At 45.8% G+C, this 22,608-nt stretch overlaps 1 protein-coding gene across 2 annotated transcripts; it reads left to right on the top strand.

Annotated features, from left to right (window-relative positions):
• The first annotated feature begins 93 nt into the window (after positions 1-93).
• Positions 94-21,927, top strand: LOC147105599 (troponin I, slow skeletal muscle-like). 2 transcript variants are annotated; one of them, XM_086010141.1, is made up of 6 exons: positions 94-202; positions 3,598-3,729; positions 8,902-8,991; positions 9,093-9,269; positions 11,396-11,500; positions 21,262-21,927. In XM_086010141.1, exons 1-5 carry the CDS (start codon positions 191-193, stop codon positions 11,495-11,497), a joined length of 513 nt encoding a protein of 170 aa, XP_085866267.1. In that variant the 5' UTR covers positions 94-190; the 3' UTR covers positions 11,498-11,500; positions 21,262-21,927. The 2 variants fall into 2 exon arrangements, with proteins under 2 accessions (XP_085866267.1, XP_085866266.1); XM_086010140.1 differs by having other exon boundaries at positions 21,173-21,927.
• Positions 21,928-22,608: the final 681 nt, after the last annotated feature.

Raw genomic sequence — 22,608 nt, 5'->3', positions numbered from 1 at the left:
TGATATTTAAGAAAACGTAATTGCTCTGTGGCCCTGCAATTTATACCACCGTTTAGGGACTTGGCAGTTTTTCCATCAGATTGGCTTTTGATTTATTTATTTACACTATCTTGTTTCTGTCTGATTAAATAATTATTCAATTTTTTTGTCGTAAAAGCCGAGAAAAGCCAAAGTCCCGATTGCACGCAGAATGCAACTTAAGGTAAGAACTTGATATAATTACTGCCATTGCACTATAGATTCATTTTAAAGTCATTCTATTCAGCACAGAAATAGATAGTCCTCCCAAAAGAATACTTCTCACTTATCAGTTGGAATTCCTGACATGACAGACATTACATCAGTCAGTTGGTATTTAAACTGTAACAACACTCAATGTTGTCTAAAAAAATTCCAGAAGCTTTTAATTCCAGTGCTATAACATGAGGTAGCTCCAATGTTGATGCACATGAGGTATTACCACATTATATAATCTAACTGTAAAGCAGTCACCTTGCAGGCAGTGGATGAAAGCCAGGTTAAATTATGGTTCCACTAATAGAAAACAGTAGCAGTTACAGAGCACAGACAGTTACACACTATGAACCCATCTCTCTGAATATCCTGCTACACTCTTGGTGGACAGTCTGTGTCCAAACATAACAACCAAGAAAACTAGCAAAAGCAGACCAAAAGCTTCAAAGAAGTTGATGGAACATGACAAATCAAGGACAGCCCTAATATGTGAGAACAAGTAGTTGTTCTCACATGTTAGGGCTGTCCTTGATTTGTCATGTTCCATCAACTTTGTACCTGAAGCTGTAGGTATACTCAACATCCATTCATTAGTACTGAAGGAAAAGAAACATGAGTACATGAAAGCCTGAAGGGGGAATCCAAAGGTTGAAGGCACAAAATTGGTGTGTTATTTCTAGGGGGTCCGGTGACATGCTCCACAGGAAAAAAATGGTCTTCCACAATTAGTAAAGGAAAAACAAAGTGACACTCAGATTTTCAACAGACCAACCACTTACCTAAAACTCACCTCAACAAGTTACTCCAACGTTTACCAATTCACAACGGCACTCTAACCCCTCCAGATCCAGTTCAGAGAGAAACTGCACCCCATCCAACTCTCCGCCCTTTCACCAAGAGACACTCGTCTTCAACCTTCCCGATTCCTTGTCTCCTCCAATTGAGTTAAGTTTGGTTGCCTTCTTCCACTCTCCCCCATTCAATCTGGTCCCTCCAGAGTTCACACGGGTACCCTTTGTCCAGCATCAGTTAATGCAGGCTGGCGGTGATCTCCCTTCCCACTCCCTCTCCGTTAATGCTGCTACTCTCCTTCCTCTCCCACTCCAATTTTAATTCCACCCGTCTGGTGGAAACCAGGTGGAATGGGAGTTAAAGCTGTGTGGAACTTCTTGCTGCCCCACTCCAGCCCGCTGCTGTTTCAATGCCGGGGGCTTGAGATGCTCAGCTAACTCAGGTGGATGCCTATGAATATATGCAAATTGGAGGCACCACTGCTTCGATACAACGCCAAGGCAGTTTTAGCGGCCTACTGGCTGGTGGTTCTGCCGTGGACCTGTCGGAGCAGAAGCGGAAGCTCCAAGTGATGAGTACAAAACTTATCTCTGTGGGGCCAGGAGGAGCAGGAGTGCTTCTTCAGGGCCCCATAACGAAAGTTTGGGCATCTGTCATCCTGGGCTGCCCCCACATTCCCACCTGAGAAAACCCTTCTGAAGCCCCTGAGTGTTGGCTCGCGGCCCTCTTTGTGGGGCGGCACCTGTTCAGCTGCCTCTTTACATTCATTTTTGGGGGGGGGTGGGGAGCTGGCCAGATATATTAATGATGTTCGGCTGTTACAATCGATTGGGCCTCTCAGGGCGACTGTTGCCTCTCCCCTGCTTTCCACCTGGGAATTAAAATCCTCACACAAGCTTCTTCCCCCAGAAGTGCTGCTCCCAACCTCGCCATGCTTCGCCCCTCAAAGCACAGCTTTTAGGTCCTGCCTAATTTTCTCTTCCCTTCGATATCATCCATTTCTCCTTTCCCTCCATTGCCATCCATTTACCTCCCTCTTCAATGTCATTGATTGCCCCTTCCCTTTCCCCTTCAGTTTCCCCATCACTTCCAACCACACCCCCTTTCACAACCATCCATTCCCCCTCTTTCTCCTTCCAATTCCTGCTCCTGCCCCATCCATTTTGCTGCTTGTCATGCATCCTGCCCCTCCTTCCCTTAGCATGCATGCTGCCTTTCTTCTCTTACCATACCTTCTGCACCCTCCCCTTCCCTTGCCATGCTTTCCACCCCCTCTCATCACTATTTATTTCCCTTGCCCCTCCTCCCCTTGCCTCCCTCCCTTCACCACCCTCCACTCCTCACTTCCTCTCCTCTTGGTATCCATGCCCCTCCACCCACACCTACCCGAATCCAGTGCCTAATGCACTAGACAAGTTGCAACGTTCCCCTCAACATTGCCCCAGTGGTAATGGTTGGGATGCCACCTGTGAAAACTGGAGGCAGGAACTCCCATTCTCACTAGAGAGAGTAGTCTTCAGTACACAGAGACGACAATCTTAGCTTATCTTGACTATTGTGCTGACAGAGTACATCATTTGAAAGTAATTGGATCTGCCCCCTAATAATTGGCTTAGCTGGTGATTTTAGTTCATTAGCGTTATATATTTATGACTGTTCTAAATCTATAATGGACTTTGCAAACCACTGTTAATAAAACCACTAAAAGTAGCCTTAATGACCGACCTGCCATTTACTGCCTGGTGGTAAGTCAGATATTTTTAAGGAATCACTTCCCTAAAGAAGGCAAAAATCCTTTATTTAGTCTGTACTAAGAACCGGTGGCGCCCCGTTTGGGGCACCAGTCTTGCCTGGGCGCCGGAAGTACCGCCCCGGAAGGAGCCGCGAGCGCCAGCGAGAAATTCAGTTTCAGCGCCCCAAACGGAAGCGGGGCACTGCTCGAGCATCCCTCTTGGGGCGCTGCAACTGAAAATCACAGCGCAACTTGCCGCAGCACCACATGCTGTGGCACGGCGCGCTGCGGTACTGCAGGCCTTCCTCCCCTTCTTAAAGGGGAGGGGCCTGCTGCAGCGCGATCCGAGATCGCGAGTGCCGGCAAAAAAAACCAGCACCAAGGAGAAGGGACACAGCTGGCACAACGCGGGGGGGTGCTCAGAAGGCCGGGGACAGCAGCGCGGAGAGGTGCTGGCAAGCGGCCAGCAAAAAAAATGGCCGCCCCGCACCTCTCCTTTAAATAGCGCCTCTACTGCCGCAGGTAGGCCCCCCTGAACTGGTTGCAGATTGCGACCAGCATTACAGCGGGGGGCGCTACCAAATATCGCGATCGGGGTGGTAGCGGGGCACTGCGCACACCGATGACGTCATCGGTGGCGGCGCAGTGCTACAGGCTAACGCCGCCATTAGTGCCCCTCTAAATTTTGCAGGAGGCGTGGCCAGTGGCGCTAAACCCACTAAGTGCCCTCTTTGGGCGCTAACTGGTGGCGCAGCCCACCGAATTTCTAGGCCCCAGTATTTAAAGCTTTGGGATTTTAGACGGTTTTCTCAATATATTCAATTGTATTTTATGTGTAGAGTTTGATGCTTGCAAATGCATGCAAGCAACTGGAAAATGAAAAGAACGAAAGAGATACCGAGAAAAATCGATTGCTTAAAGAGAGCGTGCCACAATTTAACACGTCAAGCCTTTCAGTTCAAGAACTCCAGGTAAATTGTGGATTATTTCAGTCAAAGCTGCAATTAATACAAACTTGTAAAAGAATTGAATGGAATGTGCGCCTTCAGGAGTCAGTCAGTTACTCTGGAACCATCTAAGAATAAAGAGCTTGCAGGTAGTGTGGGACTTGGAACTTCCTGAACTTAGAAAATATAAGCTTAGATTTTCATACCAATACTGCCCACTTTAGTGCCTGCCCAATCTTCCGCTGTCATTTCCAGTACACATCGAAAGTAACTGCTCTAAAATGGGTGGACGTATAATGAGACTTCATGGCGACTTCACATGTTCCATTTCTCATTATCACTTCATTTGCTTCATTCAGCAGTAATCACACCCCTGTACAAGGGCTGCTACAAACTAAGGAAAGGGTGGAAATCAATTCAAAGAGCCGCACACAACTATTTTGCAGATTTACCAAATCCTTATTTCTCCACCATTTCTGGATTTTTTTGTTTATTTTGCTTCTGCCAACTATTTGACCACCTGCCATTCTGCCACTTGCTTCCCTCTCCAACATGATTCCCTTTCAGACAAGGCACCAACTGGATTCCCGATGGGGATTCTGTCTACCTTTGCTTTGCAAGAAGAGAAGAAGAATGGTGGGAGGCAGGCTGGTGAAGCTGCACTGGAGACCCGCTCCACCCACCCACCGGTACCTCCATACCCGAGGATACAGGCAGACACTCCCATCTGCAGTTGTCCAAGGAGTGTCAGCAGCAGCCTGAAGATGATGAGGGGGACAACTCTTTTCTGGTTGCATGGCACATTCACGCTACGCTGATACAGGATATCTTTTCTTGACTGCCACATCTGGCCACCATGGGAAGAGTCCTTGTACATCTCCCCAGACTTCCCACACAAAAACATAACTTAATCTACGGAGCCTTCCCTGTGCGCCGAACATCACCGAGTTCCCATTCATGCCAGCTTATCAAAACCACTACCAAACTTTGCCAATAACAATGTCTACAAGCACAATAACTTTAGTGCAACCATAATTTTAATCAAAATCCATAGTGTGTCTGCCGCTACTTACTATTGTGCTTCCCCATGGTGCCATCATGTGCAGGTGAACTCTTAATCCTAATCAGATGCTCTCCATAGGTGCTATCTGAGTGGCATGAGGGAATGAGTTGGCTAACTACGGTGTGTATTAGTTTTTGTGACTGTAGTGCCCTCATCTTAATGCAGCGAAGTCCTTAGGTGTAGCTGCTGAAGGCAGCAAAGCTTGTTTCATTTACCTCCTTCTTTCATTTACCTCCTAAGGGGGTTAGTGGGAGTGCACGCATGTTCGACTAGACTGAGAGACAGTACTGCTATCTGACTGCCATTCCCCCAGTACTGGGCACTGCCTCTGCATGGCCACTGATGCGGGAAAGTAGACAATGATAACAATGGGATCAGTAAAACCCTGTGAGATATGTGTCTGTATCCTAGCCCCATTCATTTAGATATTGGAGGTGATAGCCCTCTCCAATCTGTTGCCAGGTTCTATAGCAGCAGTATGAGTAGCCACAGAGGGACCACTGCAGATTTACCTGGAGCTGCCACATGTTCCATGGTGGACTACAGTATTGAGTATCGCAGGTGACAATGTTGGACTCCTCTGGTTGGCCCACCATCTGTTGCACAGGTTCAAAAATGGCTTCCAGCGCCCGCACATATGGTTAATTTTCTGCAAGCATCCTTCTTTCAAAGGTAGGATCCATACGATCTCCAGGCTCGTCAGCTGAAGGATGACATCTTCTGACCTCTGAGCAGCAGTGTTTTCCTCCTCATGTCCCACCCGCAGTTGCTGCTGCTCGTTGACGCTCTATATTTTACCCAGTACATGCCCCTCTGTCTAATGTCCCCCACTTCCCCCTGGTGGTTATCTTTGGGCTGGTACTTGGGAGGGGGAGAGTGCTTAATGTGTGATGAAGTGCTCGCAGGGCCAGAGACAGAGGGGCAGAGTTTTTCTTCCTCCTCTGCTTTCTCTTCCTCAGGTACATCTAGAAGAGGCAAATAAAAAAGGTTACAATTGGTTGCTGAGGAGAAAAATCCACATGTCATTTTCAGTAGAAGTGGCATGAAGGTTTCAAGATCTAGATTGCTGATAGATAATATGGGGTAGAATGAGACAAGAAGGAAGGGAAGCTAAATGTCACGATGCATCTGCAGCTAGCATCTGTCCTCCTATTTTCCCATCTTCAACTCCCTCTATGCCATGAGATGCAGTAAAACCCAGCGTGAATACTATAATGGGAGTGATGACAGGCGCATAAGTCAAACAATTACCTTCCACAGAAGCCTTTTGATGGGGGGTGGGGCAAAACATGTAAAGATGTGAGTGGAGGATACATGCAGGTGAAATCAGGGGCTGTATAGAGCCCCTCGCTACTTTGTGGACATGGATGATAAATTGTTCAAAAACTTTAACACAGTGTGAGAGGGAGCTGCAATATTGGAAGGTGTGAATGGTTCCTCTTACCTTGCCAGACCTAATAAGGTTGTCAGACTTTAACAGCATTGCACTGCTGTGCGTGGGACCATCGAGATGGCACTGACTAGCCTTGCCTCCTCCTGCCGCCGCTGCAGTCCTGCTTTCCTTGTGGGATGACTTTGCAGAGTTCCTCTTTCCCTCTGCTGACTGACTTCAATAGCCGTAACATTGAAACTGGGGCCTTTCATTTTTCCTGCAGACCTAACCAACATATGGAAACTTTCGGAGCTGGTGAAAATCCGGGTTGCTGATGCGCTGCCTCTTTGAGCTTTAGGCCTTTAACCTCGCGGCAGCCTGCAAGTTTAATATTTGGCACATAATTCATAGAATCAGAATCATTGAGGGTGGGTTATAGCCAAGATATTTAAGCTATCCTTGACTTTGAAATGCTGATCAGCTTACTGCACATTTCCAGCACCACCAATTTTTATTGCGATATTTGATTGATAATATGGGAGGCAGTGCATACTTGAGAACTCCTTTGCATTGCAGAAAACTCTCTATGTCCAGTATATTGCATTTTAAGTGGCCTGTTCCAATGGTTACTGCACTGTTTTGGAATGTGGTTCACTTAGAGAACTATCAGGATGATCTCCAAATTTCAGGATTCAAATGGCTGGAACCTCTACCCAATGTACTAATATAGCTATATGATTTGCAAGAAATTTAACTTTTTATCAAAAATAGATATTAAATTCTTTAACTGGAACTCTGTTAGATTTGTAGTAGAAACCACACAATTATGCCCTCAAGCCCTAGTTCCTCAGCTGCTGAAAGATCATCTATACTTATGGAGAGTGTGGGTAGTGATGTGGTCTGGGGATCTGTGCTAGGAGCTCTTTTGTTTTCCATGTATACAAATAACTTGGAAATAGTCACAAGGGAAATTAAATTGAAATTTGCTAATAATACCAAATTAGGAGTTATAGCAAACGATGATGAAGAATACAGGAGATTGTGGGAGGACAGAGACGGGTTAGCAGAACCGAAAGAGGCTGTTCAATACAAAGAAGTCTGAAGTAGTACATTTTGGGAAAAAGAACAGCGAAAGAAATAATTCCCTAAATGGTACGATTTTTCACAAAGTCGAAGAACAGAAACATCTAAGGTTGTAAAAATCTTTAAAGGTGGGACAGCACGTGGAAAAAAGGCCTAGTAAAAGGCAACTGGAATTTTGGGCTTTATGTGTAGGGCATTGAAGTTGAAGGAAGGAAGTTGAATTTGTAAACGCCATCAATTGTAGCACAGTTGGAGTATTACATACAGTTTTGGGGACCCCATTATAGGAAGGGCATTAGAGCCATGAAAGACATACAGCAAAACTTTACTGGAATAGACCAGGAATAAGATTGTATAGCTGTGAAGGAAAGCTTCAAAGATTGAGGGCTAAAAATTGAGTCGCGCCCCTTTTGGGGCGCCAACTTAGTCGGGGCGCTAAAAGTAGCGCCCCAGAAAAATTAGCACCCCCGCGACTGAAACTGAGTGGTAGCGCCCTGCCTCCCTCTGGGGCACTGCGAGGGAATATCACGGCACTATGTGCCGCGGTACTGCAGGTCTTCCTCCTCTTCTTAAAGGGGAGGGGCCTTGTGCAGCTCGACCCGGGGCACAGCTAGGCCACTGGGGATCGGGAGTGCTGGCAAAAGATGGAGCGCAGCCAGCACTCCGCGGGGGGGCGGGTAAGAAGGCCGGGGACGGCAGCGGAGGCAGGTGCTGGCAGGCGGCCAGCAACAAAAATGGCCACCTGGCACCTCGTCTTTAAATAGTGCCACCCCGGCCGCAGGTAGGCCCCCCTGACCCCGTCGGACATAGCGTCCGGTGGTAAGTCAGGGGGCGCTACCAAAGATCGCGGCCGGGGCGCTGCGCACGGCATTGACATCATCACCAGCAGCGCAGCACCGCGGGGCGCTAATGGTTAGCGCCGCCACTAACCTCCGCTGAATTTCGCGGGAGGCATTGGCGGCACCATGCCCGGGCGCGAGTTGCTTTGCGCCCCGTTAGCGCCCTCTTAGGTTGGAGGCGCAAAGCAACCAAATTTTTCCCCCTGAGACTTTTCACACTGGAATGAAAAGAACAGAGAGGAGCATAACAGAAATTTCCAAAATTATGAAAGGTTTTAAGAAGGTAACCAGTGAAAAATTGGTGTATTGATAACAAAGAGACATATTTTCACTAGAATAATGAGGAGTAGAGTGTAGCAAGTTATACTGATGTAATTTTAATGATATACTCTACAAATTATACTGTACTGGTGCACCATAGAGTGATAAAATGCAATTTGGCAACCATAGTTCTCTACATGATGAGTTCCTGACCTTCTCCAGGTTAATGCCAGGGTGGAGTGGAGAGGGAGGGCAGAAAAGAAGTGGGGATAGAATCCTTTGCCAACAATAAGGAGGAAGGGTAAAATGAATGGGATAGCCAATCTGTACTGTTCTTATGTAACTTCTAATGGCTGTGGCCTCATCGGAGCATTGAGGATAGGGTTGCTGAGAAATTATACAATGGGGATCATTTTCACCTTCATCACTATAGATCCCGCCCGGTTTTCATCCTATTGCAGTCAGGCAGTGAAGGTGAAAATGACTCCCACTGAAGGGAATGTAAAGAGGAGGCCAAAAAATGTGATTTAGAATCAGGCCTCTGGCCATCCTAACCATGTTATTTTGGAATGTTCCAGGATATCTGCAAACAATTCCACCAGAAGATTGATAATGTTGATGCAGAACGCTATGACGTTGAAATTAAAGTATCCAAGAATGAGAAAGAGGTAAATCATTTAGATCGCTTTTCATTGGAGAAAACGGGAACTGTAAACTCTGGAGGATCAGATTGAACAGTATGGATGACAATATATTTTATTATATCTAGATCGAAGGCTTAACCCAGAAGGTCTTAGATCTCAAAGGCAAATTCAAACGTCCCACCCTACGTCGAGTCAGAGTATCTGCTGCTGATGCAATGCTGGGTGCTCTAGCGGAAACCACGTACAAAACTTCCTTGGATTTGAGATCGAACCTAAAGTCAGTGAAAAAGGAAGATGAAAAGGTATGGAGCTGTTATAAAATCACATACTGCTACTAATTATCAATAGCTTTGATTTCTCATACTTAGTTACAGATATTTCACCTCAGATTATTTTGGACATTCAGTTTCACTTTAGACTCAGATTAAATTGTTATCTCCATTTATAGCAGGTGTTTTAGGAAAACATTGCTCTGGTTATACTGCCATCATTTCTGGTGAAACCGCTGTACTATATTTTCTGTTTTACTTATTTTGTCTACAGATCAATATTGTGGAAAAAGTGTGCCCAGAACCTATCTGCATCGAAAGGCAGAAAGGAAGCACACGAGCATTCGGTGCCGATAGATTCTGTGTCCTCCTCCCTTTATATCTCTCTCTACATCATTTTTTTCTTTCTCCAAGTCGTTTCTTCATTCAACATTACTGCTCTCGGTCTCTGTCACCTTATAATCTCATTATCTCTTTCACTCTTTCTATTCTCTTTTTCTCTCTCTACGCTTTGTGCCTTCTCTATCATCCTCTTTCCTCAAGTTTTCCCGAGTGGAATTCAGGCTGTCTGGCCGGCTGATAGTCCTGGTGGTAGGCCCAGTCCATGCTGAAGGCCGGCCTCATTAGCATTGGGCCGGAGGGCTGCAGGTGGAAATCGAGTGCCCCGGGGCAGCCCGCTGGCTCTGGGCCACCTCAATATCAGGCAGTCTGGCCGGCGTCCAGGCCAGAAGAAGATAAGTCCATGGGGGGAGGCGGAGAGAGGTGTTGGGGGGCTCCGATCTCGGGGGAAGGGCAAAGCTGGAGTGGCAGCGACCCAGAGTGGTTTTGTGCAGCACAGGGGGTGGGGGGAGAAATCCTGCTCCTCCCACCTCACAAGAATAAAGTAAAACGTACCTATCCGCTTCTCTTTGGCCCAGACACCAGCTGATTCAGGGCGGAGCGAGCCCGGCGCACACTCCGCCCAGTTCTATCTTAAAATAGCATTGGGGTCCTATTGGTGTCAGAGGACTCCTATTTAAATATCAAAATCAGCTGTGCGCTCGCTTCAGGCAGCCACTCGGACCGCCTATTGGGTGGACCCCAGCAAAATGGACATGGCCACGGTGATGGTGGGAAGGGGGCGGTAAGTTCTTCCACGCCAATTTCAGAGCACTACCATTCCATTTCCTCCAGAAGATGGGCCTCAAAATTCAGCCCTGTTTCTCTTCACTTTCTGTCTTTGCTGCGTCTCATTCGTTTCTGCTACCTCTCTTTTTGTCTTTGTTCTCTGTCCCACCCAATAAAAAAAACAGAGTTATGTAAATATTGTCACAGGTCTTGTCCTGGACAATTCCCAAAAAGAAATCATCGCAAGTTTCCCAGATACACGAGCTTGTAAAAAAAGAAAAAAAGAAGTGCATTGGAAGTCTCCTGCTGCCTTCACAGTGCGGGTTATTAAGTTTCAATCGAACGCTAACCTTATTATCAATACAAAGCACACAACCAGGAACTACATTTCCAACCTTCCACTACTGAATCCCTTAATATCTGACCAGATACAGAGGCAGAAATGGAGAGTGAGGATAAACATAGACCAGAGTCTATGTAACAACATCAAAATCCAACCAGATTATACCAGTCTTGTTGTCATCCATTAAGATGTTGCCATTTACTCCTAATTTTCTGATGTTCCTTTCACAGGAATTATACTTTGCAACACAGCATTTTAAAATATCACATTTCATACAATCAAAGAATGTATCCTTTCTTGAAGCCATTACAAATTAGAAACTCCAGGATATTTATTTGACCATTCATTTTATATTCTTCATCTTTCACTAATGTCACTCCATGGAATGACCTTCCCATGCGCCCAGTACGTTAGGAAACATCAAGTTCCTTGAGCATTTGATAATCTTTGTTCACACTTATCTTCATAATCCTCAATTCCAAGATGAAACTCTACAGCAGAACTGAAAAATGTGCATAAGGGAGTAACTTATACTTCAGATGTGGTAGTAAATGACGCATTTGGCAATCCTCGTCTACCTTCTGATGCTCCAGAAAATTACATCTACACATTGCACAAGGAGCGGATGAAGCTCAAGAAACCAAATGGTATGATCATGCTTCATCTTATTATGAAATTTGATTTAATATATATTCCATTCTATTCAAAGGAACACAAAGCAGAAGTCCTTGACTGGCGTAAGAATGTGGAAGCAATGTCTGGGATGGAAGGACGAAAGAAGAAATTTGATACCGCTGCTGCTCCTCAGTAACAGGTATGTATCCACGTTGGGGCCAACAACATTCTTTTTCAGCCTCCACATTGTAAAAATATGTTCTTTCAGCATGGGACAAAAGCAGAAAATGTTGAAAATACACAGCTGGTACTTAAAGAAAAAAGACAAGTTAACGGTTTAAGGTACCACATCCTGATATTAGGGAGCTCACCCTCTACAAGGAGCAGACCACAGACATGCTGTGGAGGTGAGACTGGCGGGAGAGTGCAAGCTGCAGCTTAGTGGGGGGCACGCCTCGGCAGTTGCTATGGCATTATCTATGACAGGACAAACAGCCTGAAGCTTCCACACCCTTCTCTAGCTCCCTAATCCTAAAGGGTTAATGCTCACCCATTCTTAGCTTAAACCTGCCTTTCATGCCAAACAATCACAGCAACAGGGGAAGATGATAATGATGGCAAGGGCAGTTCCACCCATGTAAGTGGTTTTGATCCTAGCCCAATTGCTAGACGGACGGTTCAAATCGCCCCGCCTTACGAAAGTTCTATACCCGGGAATTATTATTCAGAGTGTAAATGGAATAAGTCACGGACAGGAATGCTTCGGTGAAAAATCGTACTTATATTTATTTGGTCTAACATACACTGGCTAAAACATGCACTACTAAATGAAATCACTGTCTCTGTGGAGAATCCAGGTTACAAATAACATACATACAGTACACAACTGGGGACTATAACAAGCAATAATTCCCTTGTTGCTATGGTGGACTCTAATTCCACCCCTACCAACGAATTACCCAGTCACATAAGCCCCTGCGCCTGGCTGAACCAAACGAAGCTCCCGCCCCAGAATAGCCCAAAAATTTCACTTCTGAGGAAAACCCTGAGCCCTTTACACCTCACCCAACTTGCCTGGGATATCTGGTTACCGGCTTGGGACCCTCAAGACCATGCTTACCACCACACACAGTCGGTCTCGATTGCTCCGCTCGGCGGCTTCTTCCTCTGGTACCTCTTCTTGTTAGGTCGATCTTGGTGGAGCAAGGGCGCGAGAGAGAAAGAATGGGGGAAAAGGATCTATCTTTATAGGAGTAACAACAGAAAATGCTGGAAAAACTCAGCAGGCCAGGCAACATCCGTGGACAGAAATTTGAGTTGACGTTTCGGGTCGAACCCTTCTTCAAAACTGGAAAGAAAAGATAGATCGGAGGCAGGGCTGCGGTCGGACAAAAGAATAAAAGAAACAAAAGAAGTAAAAAAGAGACAATAAAAGCTATTAGAAGCTAGACGAGATGGTAATAGGCTGAGATTAGGTGTAAAGTGTACTGGCAGGGCAGGAGATAGCTGCCAGGTGTGAGAGAGAAACAAAAGGAAAGGGGGGGGGAAAGGAGTGGAAAAATTACAAGAAAAAATGACCCAACTGACCCTTTCTCCCGCTTGCAGAATTCCCGTTCTACCTGGACCCCTCCCCCTGGCCTCTTACCCTCTCTAGATCTTTTCATCGCTAACTGCCGCCGTGACATCGGCCGTCTCCATTTCTCTGCTCCCCTCACTCACTCCAACCTACCTCCCTCTGAACTTGCAGCACTCCATTCTCTTAGATCCAACCCTGACATTGTCATTAAACCCGCTGACAAGGGTGGTGGTGTTGTTGTTTGGCGCACTGACCTCTACCTAGCGGAAGCTGAACGCCAACTCTCCGACACCTCCTCCTACCTCCACCTGGACCATGACCCCACTACCGAACATCAAACCACCGTTTCCAAGACTGTCACTGACCTCATCTCCTCTGGAGATCTTCCCCCCGCTGCCACCAACCTCATAGTTCCCCAACCCCGCACAGCCCGCTTCTACCTCCTTCCCAAGATCCACAAACAGGACTGCCCTGGTAGACCCATCGTTTCAGCCTGTTCTTGCCCCACGGAACTTATCTCTTCCTATCTTGACTCTATCTTTTCTCCCCTTGTCCAGTCTCTTCCCACCTACATCCGCGACTCTTCGGACGCCCTCCGCCACTTTAACAGTTTCCAGTTTCCTGGCCCCAACCGCTTTCTTTTCACCATGGATGTACAATCCCTCTACACCTCCATCCCCCACCAGGGTGGCCTGAGGGTGCTCCGCTTCTTCCTTGAACAGAGGCCCGACCAGTCCCCATCCACCACCACCCTCCTCCGCCTGGCTGAACTTGTTCTCACATTGAACAACTTCTCCTTTAACTCCACTCATTTCCTCCAAATCAAAGGTGTTGCCATGGGTACCCGCATGGGTCCTAGCTATGCCTGCCTTTTCGTGGGCTATGTGGAACAATCTTTGTTCCAGTCCTACTCGGGTCCCCTCCCTCACCTCTTTTTCCGATACATTGATGACTGTATCGGTGCCATTTCCTGCTCTCGTCCCGAACTTGACAATTTCATTCACTTTGCCTCCAATTTCCACCCTTCCCTCACCTTCACATGGTCCATCTCTGACTCTTCCCTTCCCTTCCTCGACTTCTCCGTCTCCATCTCTGGGGATAGGTTATTGACCAATATTCACTAGAAGCCCACTGACTCCCACAGCTACCTGGACTACACTTCCTCCCACCCCACTTCCTGTAAGGACTCTATTCCATTCTCTCAGTTTCTCCGTCTCCGCCGTATCTGCTCCGACGATGCCACCTTCCACACCAGTGCTTCAGACATGTCTTCCTTTTTCCGCAACCGAGGATTCCCCTCTACCGTGATTGACACTGCCCTTGACCGTGTCAGTTCTATCTCCCGCACTTCTGCCCTCACCCCTGCCCCTCCCTCCCGGAACCACGATAGGGTTCCCCTTGTCCTCACCTTTCACCCCACCAGCCTCCACATTCAACGGATCATCCTCCGGCATTTCCGCTACCTCCAAAGTGATCTCACCACCAAACGTATCTTCCCCTCCTCTCCCCTTTCAGCATTCCGCAGGGACCGCTCCCTCCGAGACACCCTAGTCCACTCCTCTATCACCCCAAACAGCCCTTCCCCTTCGCCTGGCACCTTCCCGTGCAAGCGGAGGAGATGTAACACCTGCCCCTATACCTCCCCCCTTCCCACTGTCCAGGGTCCCAAACACCCCTTCCAGGTGAAACAGCGATTTACTTGTACTTCTCGCAATCTAGTATACTGTATTCGCTGCTCACGATGCGGTCTCCTCTACATTGGGGAGACCAAACGCAGATTGAGTGACCGCTTTGCGGAACACCTCCGTTCAGTCCGTAAGGGTGACCCTGAGCTTCCGGTCGCCTGTCATTTTAATTCACCACTCCATTCCCACTCAGACCTCACCGTCCTTGGCCTCTTGTATTGTTCCACGGAAGCTCAACGTAAACTCGAGGAACAGCACCTCATCTTCCGATTAGGCACTCTGCAGCCTTCTGTACTCAATATCAAGTTCAACAATTTCAGATCATAACCTCGGCCCCTATTTCATTTTTTCTTGTAATTTTTCCACTCCTTTCCCCCCCCCCTTTCCTTTTGTTTCTCTCTCACACCTGGCAGCTATCTCCTGCCCTGCCAGTACACTTTACACCTAATCTCAGCCTATTACCATCTCATCTAGCTTCTAATAGCTTTTATTGTCTCTTTTTTACTTCTTTTGTTTCTTTTATTCTTTTGTCCGACCGCAGCCCTGCCTCCGATCTATCTTTTCTTTCCAGTTTTGAAGAAGGGTTCGACCCGAAATGTCAACTCAAATTTCTGTCCATGGATGTTGCCTGACCTGCTGAGTTTTTCCAGCATTTTCTGTTGTTATTTCGGATTTCCAACATCCGCAGTATTTTGCTATCGTATCTTTATAGGAGTCTGGCTAACCCTGTCTTTCCCGCCAATATTTAAAATCCTTTTGTTTCTAAGCACTCCGGTGCTTAATCAGTGATGGGTCATCATCAGATCCATGGGTATTCCGTGTTTGGACTAATGGCCCTAAGTCTGGGACATATCTTCGGTCTTTGTGTTGGGAAAAACTGGCTCCTCTTCGGCTGGCTAGACTAGTGGGTTCATTGTTCTGCTTCTCTTCTGAGATGGAGGTGAGAAGTGCTTTTGCATATTAGAGTGGCTTTCTAATAGGTTCAAGTTCAACAGGTGCCTCAGGGTCCTCAGCCCCTTCGTCAATGGCCCCCTTCCTTTTCCCAGGACTGTCGGGTGAACCCATACATTCTGGATGACTGACAGTTCTTTTGTCACAGCCAACTGCCATGCGTTCTCTGGCGTTTTAACAAACCAGTCCCGCACGCATCTGCACAGGGCGATCCCACCACAGGGAAAACACCCTCAGAAAAATCCCATAAAGTCCACAAAAAATATTCTCGACTGAGTCCATTCTTCAAACAGAGACTATGCGATCTCTTCACCCAGCTGGACAATGGATGAGGGGCGTTGGAGGAGGATGACATGGTCTCAAATTTACACAAAATTAAGGCTCATGGGATTGGTTGTAATATATTAGCATGGATTGGGGATTGGTTAACGGACAGAAAACAGAGAGCAGGAATAAACGAGTCATTTTCAGGTTGGCAGGCTGTAACTAGTGGGATACCGCAAGGATCAGTGCTTGGGCCTCAGCTATTTACAATCTATATTAATGACTTAGATAAAGGAACCGATTGCAATGTATCCAAGTTTGCTGATGATACAAAGTTAGGTGGGAAAGTAAGCTGTGAGGTAGACGCAAAGGCTGCAAAGGGATATAGACAGGTTAAGTGAGTGGGCAAGAACATGGCAGATGGAATAAAATGTGGAGAAGTGTGAAGTTATCCACTTTGGTGGGAAAAATAGAAAAGCAGAATATTTGTTAAATGGTGAGAGACTGAGAAATGTTGGTATTCAGAGGGACCTGGGTGTCCTTGTACACGAATCACAGAAAGTTAACATGCAGGTACAGCAAGCAATTAGGAAAGCAAATGGTATGTTCGCCTTTATTACAAAGGGATTGGTGTATAAGAGTAGTGAAGTCTAACTACAGTTGCATAGAGCCTCGGTGAGACCACACCTGGAGTACTGTGTACAGTTTTGGTCTCCTTACCTAAGGAAGGACATATTTTCCTTCGAGGGAGTGCAACGAAGGTTCACTAGACTGATTCCTGGGATGAGGGGATAGTCCTATGAAGAGCGATTGAGTAGACTAGGCCTGTATCCCTGAGTGTTTAGAAGAATGAGAGGTGATTTCATTGAAACATATAAAATCCTTAAAGGGCTTGACAGGGTAAATGCTGGGAGGGTGTTTCTCCTGGCTGGTGAGTTTAGAACTAGGGGGGCCATAGTCTCAGAATAAGGGGTTGGCCATTTAGGACTGAGATGAGGAGAAATTTCTTCACTCAAAGAGTTGTAAATCTTTGGAATTTTCTACCCCAGAGAGCTGTGGATGCTCAGTCATTGAGTATATTCAAGACAGGGGACAATAGAATTTTGGATACTGAGGGACTCAAGGGATATGGGAATAGTGCGGGAAGGTGGAATTGATGTAAAAGATCAGCATGGCAGAGGAGGCTCAAAGGGCCAAATGGCCTACTCCTGCTCCTATTTCTTATGTTTTTATGTTCTTATGATAGGTTGAGAAGGATGAGGAGGGATAGTTTACCATGGTCACAGCTACATAGAATGCCATTTGTGACTTTGATAAAGGCCGTTTCAGTACTGTGGAAGGGCAGATTCAAACATGGAATTGCAGGAAAGATGATCACGGATTTGGGAGGTGACAACAACGTTCCAGGACTTTGGCGAGAAAGGGAGTTTGGAGATGGGGCAGTAGTTTGCAAGGACAGAGGGATTAAGGGTGGGTTTTTTGAGGAGGGGGTTGATGTTAAAAGACTACTGAGCACTTGGTTTGAGTATAAAGCAAGGCTTTAATCAACTGTTTCACAACCAGGAGATTCTAGTTACATCACTAGTTCCTGGTTATAAAAACGTCCTGAGCAAGCTGGGTCCACGCCCGAGTATTTATACTCCTTGGACGGCGCCACCAGCTGGCCGCCCAGTGTTACTTCATGAGTCATTTCTTCATGAATGATAAGATTCATGACAGTGGGTAATGAAGGCAAATTTGATGGGGAGGAGGACAGTACCTGAGGAGAGGGAATCATTAACAACATCAGCTAACATGGGGGCCAGGAAGGGAAGCTGGGTGGTTAACAGTTTGGTAGGAATAGGATCGAGGGAGCAGGAGGTGGGTCTCATGGACAAAATGAGTTCAGAGAGAGCACAGCAGGAGATGGGATAGAATCTAAAGAAAGATGTGAGTTCAGGGCTGGGGCAGCAGGGAAAATTTGGGGAAGTTTGGCCCAGTGGGCTAGGGGATGGGAGGGAAGCGGCAGAGACAGCTGAATGGATGGTTTCGATCTTTGTGACAACAAAGTCCATGAGCTCCTCGCACTTGTTATTGGAGGTGAGGGTGGAGAAGGCACAGGAGGGTGGTTTAAGAAGACGGTTTGTGGTGGAGAAGAGAAGCCGGAGGTTATCTTTGCATTCCAGGATGATCTTTGAATACCGAGCAGTTTTAGCAATGGAGAGCAGGGCCCGATAGTGCTTTAGGTGGTCCAACCAGATCTAGCGATGGATGGTTAAACCAGTTGTCTGACATAAACATTCAAATATGTGTCCCTTGGACTCTGATCTCCTCAGCAGAAGGATGATCAAGGAAACAAAAAAAGACAGAATTGCATTTCTATAGTGCCTTTCACATACCTCAGGATGCCCCAAAGTGATATACAGCCAAAGAAGTACTTTTGAAGTGTAGTCACTGTTGTAATGTAAGAGACACCACACCTATGTTGAAGCTCTGAGCTCAGTCTCCAAGAATGTGCAGCAACAGACAGGTACGACTTTGAAGTCAACTACCTTCATTTGTGGTAACATCATGGAAGCTTTTTCTTCATTGCGGGCGCCAATGCAGCTGCACTAGAACCTGCAACAGCCCCCGACCTGAGAAGCAACCAGTGATAAGATGGTGACTCTACCTTCACGCAGCCACAGACTGCTGCCCTGGTGGCAGTAGGGGACAAATTAAATCACATCCTTTGTACTGGCTTTCAAACACCGGGGGCTGGCATGCAGGCTCCTGCCTCAAAAGGCTTTCAGAATCTGATAGCTGCCCTTACACCAGCTAGCCCGCTGATCACACAGATTCCAGGCCTTGTAGAATGGTGACAGCTGGAGTTGACCCGCATGAGGCCGCTGTTTCTCAGGACAGCAGCACAGGTCGGGCGCCCAGGCCTTCCCTCTCAGCACGCCATGCAAGTGGCACGTAGGAAGTGACACCAGGCTGCCCGGGCAAATACTCCAGATATCTAGCCAGCAGTGGCTCCCTCCCAGGACCAAGCTGTCATGAGAAGAGGGCCACCTCAATCCATGACTCATTTGTAGCAAAGGAGCAGCCAACCGACTCTCTACATACTGGTCCTCAGGTTGCACGTAGGAGAAGCACTAGAATAGGAGAAAGAAAGGCACGTTTGGATACTCTGGGAAAGCACAATGTGAGGAGACAGTGGGTTTCTACTCCCTTTCTCCACCCTCATATAAATTACAACTCCTTCAACTAAGTACACATCCTGAAAAAGCACATCACATTACATCACATCCGACCTTTTTGACCCTACATGACCATGCAAGTCTAAAACATCTGATGGAATAAGTGAGCATGAAATAAGTGCACATTCTCTTTTATTTCAAGGAACTCAGTAGGAGTAGGCTTCTCTCTCCACAGATGCTGCCTGACCTGCTGAGTATTTCCAGCATTTTCTGTTTTTATTTCAACTTTCCAGCATCCGCAGTATTTTGCGTTTGTGTTGGAGTAGGCTTATATTCATTTTTGAATCCTTTGTAATCATAGAATCATACAGCACAGAAGGAGGCCATTCTGCCCATCATGCCTGTGCTGGCTCTTTGAAAGAGCCATCCAATTAGTCTCACTCCCCTGCTCTTTCCCCGTAGCCCTGCAAATTTCTCCTAATAAAGGAGAAGATTTAATCCAAATAACTTCCTCAGTCCTAATGTCTGAAATTATTTGAAGTGACCCATAAAACCACAATGAGCCTTTTGAATATGGCTTTTGCATTTGTTCCATAGCTACAGCATGTCATATTGCTTTTGTGGCATACAAAAAGACACAGTACAATATGACAGGGTGTATACATTCAAGAGTGGGTTGAGATGGCTCTAGCTGGCTAGTTGTGTTAAGTGGTAACTGTACTAGGCTTTTGCTGTTTCCCTCAGTACCATTGTCTTGGTTACAGTGATACAACTCGTGATTTTCTTTGGTTGGGTGATTTCACATGTGGCATCTGTGCTGATGTGTTAGTCTATCATTAAGAGTAGGCCATAAACAGGAACAGATTTTGAAGAGTTTCAGTTGGTTCAGTCTTGGTGAGTACATCATTTTTTTTCAGACTGAGCTACCTTTTACAATATTTCTGCTCACATTAACTAGGTGGGCGAGGGGGGGAGGTGGCGGTGCTAGAGGGATTGATCTGCCATAACCTCGTTGGGATGCACCAATTGGGCTGCATTTAGGACGGGGTCAAGGAACTTGCTTGTGTTCAGGCCCAGGCAATCACAGTGTCAAGGCCTAGGAGAAAAGCACTGGGCCTGTCTTATTATTCTTTTAATTTAGCACAGCACATTAATGTAAATCTCGTTGTATAACATTGCTCCCTCCCCACTTAGCAAATTGTGACGTTTAAGTCCCAGCAGAACATTGGTGAGGATGTGATAGGTGAGGCACAATTCTGCTCATTTTCTAAACGTTATCCTAAAATCTCAACCCTTCTGAAGAAGATGCTCCTTCCACATTTTTGTTTGGGAGTTGTCATATTTTAATGTATAAAGTCAAAGACAATCTGACTTACAGTGCTGGAAGAATTGAGCACCGATGACTAGTATTACTTGAATCCAGTCCCACTGGAAGAATGCACTCCTGTCTCATTCTTGTTTAGGCATTGCCATATTTTAATTTAGAAACCCAAATATAATCGGTCTTATGGTGCATGGTTTATATTACATAAGATGTCACATTATAATTCTGGTATTTCCACAGACGTATTTTCAGATATAAAAACATCAGGGCGTTCCAACACAATCAGATTAGGTTTCTACATCGGTAATTCCCTAATTAGAAAAAAAAGTGATATACTTTATGATGGAATTTATTCACTTTGTTATCACTGCGTTCCATAAATGTATATTTGTTCAGTAAGAAACTGGAAAGTACGAGCTCATAAGGAAGTTATTAGATGGCCTCAGTGCCTTTAAACAAGTAGCAGTGGGGTACATTTCAGGATTCACCACCTGGGAGTAATCTAGGGGAGTAGATTGCACGCCTGCTTTGATTTTCATTCCATTGATTTGAGTTTGGCCCTCTATCATTCTTGATTCAGCCAGCGTATAAGTACTAGCACACCTATTCAAAAACATTAGCTAAAATGTAGTGTTCTACAAATGGCTAAATTCTACAAAAAACAAATCGTCACTTGCAGAACAACAGCAGTTAAATGAATTGCATCAGACAAGGCAAAAGCTTTGCAAATGCTGCCACTGCCTTTTCATCAGGTCCTACACTAACTTAAAAATATCTTCATGCGCTCACAGCGACTGTGTCTATATATGGCTCACAGCTGTGAAAAGAGCAACTGGTTACTTCTTCAACCTGCAACTGTGCCAACCTTTGCTGGCAAACACTAATGGTTTCTTAATATTTATTCCACCAGATCTGCTGACGAGAGTTTGGAAATCATTCAGCTGTCATTTGCAATTTATCACAATTAATCTCAAAGAAAGGTATCTTCTTTAATTAAAGATAATTTTGGAAAGTGGATGCTACGTGCTCCGTAAATATCCGAACGACAATAGTCCAATTGAGAAGAGGAACGGCATCTACAAGGCCGAATGATATGTTCAGTAAGAACAGTCGCTGGATGAGTCTTCTGTAGATGAATTTATGAAAACGATGATGAAGAAAGAAGACAAACAGGCAGCATTAACTCTTTCAGCACAAAGGCCTTTTCAACTTTCAAAATAAATACCTATTTTCCTTTCATAGAAATGAACTCATAGCTTTTCATTGAGAAATGTCCTAAAGTAAAGTTAGAGAAATATACAGAACCAAAGGATACTGCTTAATTTAAAGCCCTTAAAATAAAAAATGATGGCACCCTGGTATTATTTTTGAAATGTATTGATGAAGTGCTACTCAGATCGCAAAGGGTGAAAATGCTGCAGGATAAACAATTGCTTCGGTCTCCTGAAAGAAGTTCAAACGTTTGTAAAATATTGCAATGGCCCCCAGTTTGCATTTAGTTTACAATCTATATATTGGTGATATTTTAGTACAACGATTCAGAAATCAACTGTAAAAGGTGAATGTTATTGTGAGATTGTCATGATCTCAACAATGGCAACTGTCTAATATTTATTTTTAACATATACATTTGTTCAGTTCTAATAAAAGTGTAAATATAATAGATATGATCCTTGTGTCTTTTTTTTTAAAGAAAAACCTTTATTAAAAGAATGCTGTCGGTGTACATTGAGTTGACTCATTGCACATTTTGTGGTTTGCAGGTACAGGTAATGATGTGTTAAGCTGAGTTATGGACATAAGTGTGTGCACCTAGATGTAGTTAATGAGGACATAAGGTGAGCAGATGGAGGTTGTCTTGTAGGCAAGAACCAGCTTTCTTTGTGGATGGCAACTAGTAATTATAAGGTGTATGAAGGGGAGAGCAAGTCAGGAAAGTTATCACCTCTCCTCCTCCAGTCTATCTGTAAAACAGTAAAATATGTCAGAGAAACTCAGGATCAAACGATATAGACCTAGAAGTTGGTTCTATTTAGGGATCAATCACTGGCGTCGGAACAGGTAGGCCCAAGGTCCACCCGATATTGGGCCTTGGACCTCATTTACATCAGACCGGTGAGCTGCCTGGGGACGCTGAGCAAGCATCTGCAGTTCACCGGTGAAGAACATTTGAATTTCGGGTTGCTGCCAGAGACATAGGTAGGTCTTGCAAGATGGGGGGGGGGGGCGACTGGGGGAGAGGGGTGATCGGGAGAGGGGGATGACCGGGGCGGAGGGGGGCAGCGGCTGGGAGAAGGGGATAGTTTGGTAGAGGGGATTTCTGTGAGCGGGAGGGAGAAGGGGTGA

Source organism: Somniosus microcephalus, chromosome 17, assembly GCF_052327205.1.
Source record: "Somniosus microcephalus isolate GS21.2 chromosome 17, FLI_Smic_1.0, whole genome shotgun sequence".
Lineage (NCBI taxonomy): Eukaryota > Metazoa > Chordata > Chondrichthyes > Squaliformes > Somniosidae > Somniosus > Somniosus microcephalus.
Note: the sequence above shows the minus strand (reverse complement) of the source record. Positions and strands in the feature narration are given on the sequence as shown.

Bases quoted from the DNA above. Each gene is read 5' to 3' on its own strand.
- LOC147105599 (XM_086010141.1), top strand. The intron at 3,730-8,901 runs GTAAATTGTGGA...GGAATGTTCCAG, and splicing joins TTTCAGTTCAAGAACTCCAG to GATATCTGCAAACAATTCCA. The intron at 8,992-9,092 runs GTAAATCATTTA...TATTATATCTAG, and splicing joins TATCCAAGAATGAGAAAGAG to ATCGAAGGCTTAACCCAGAA.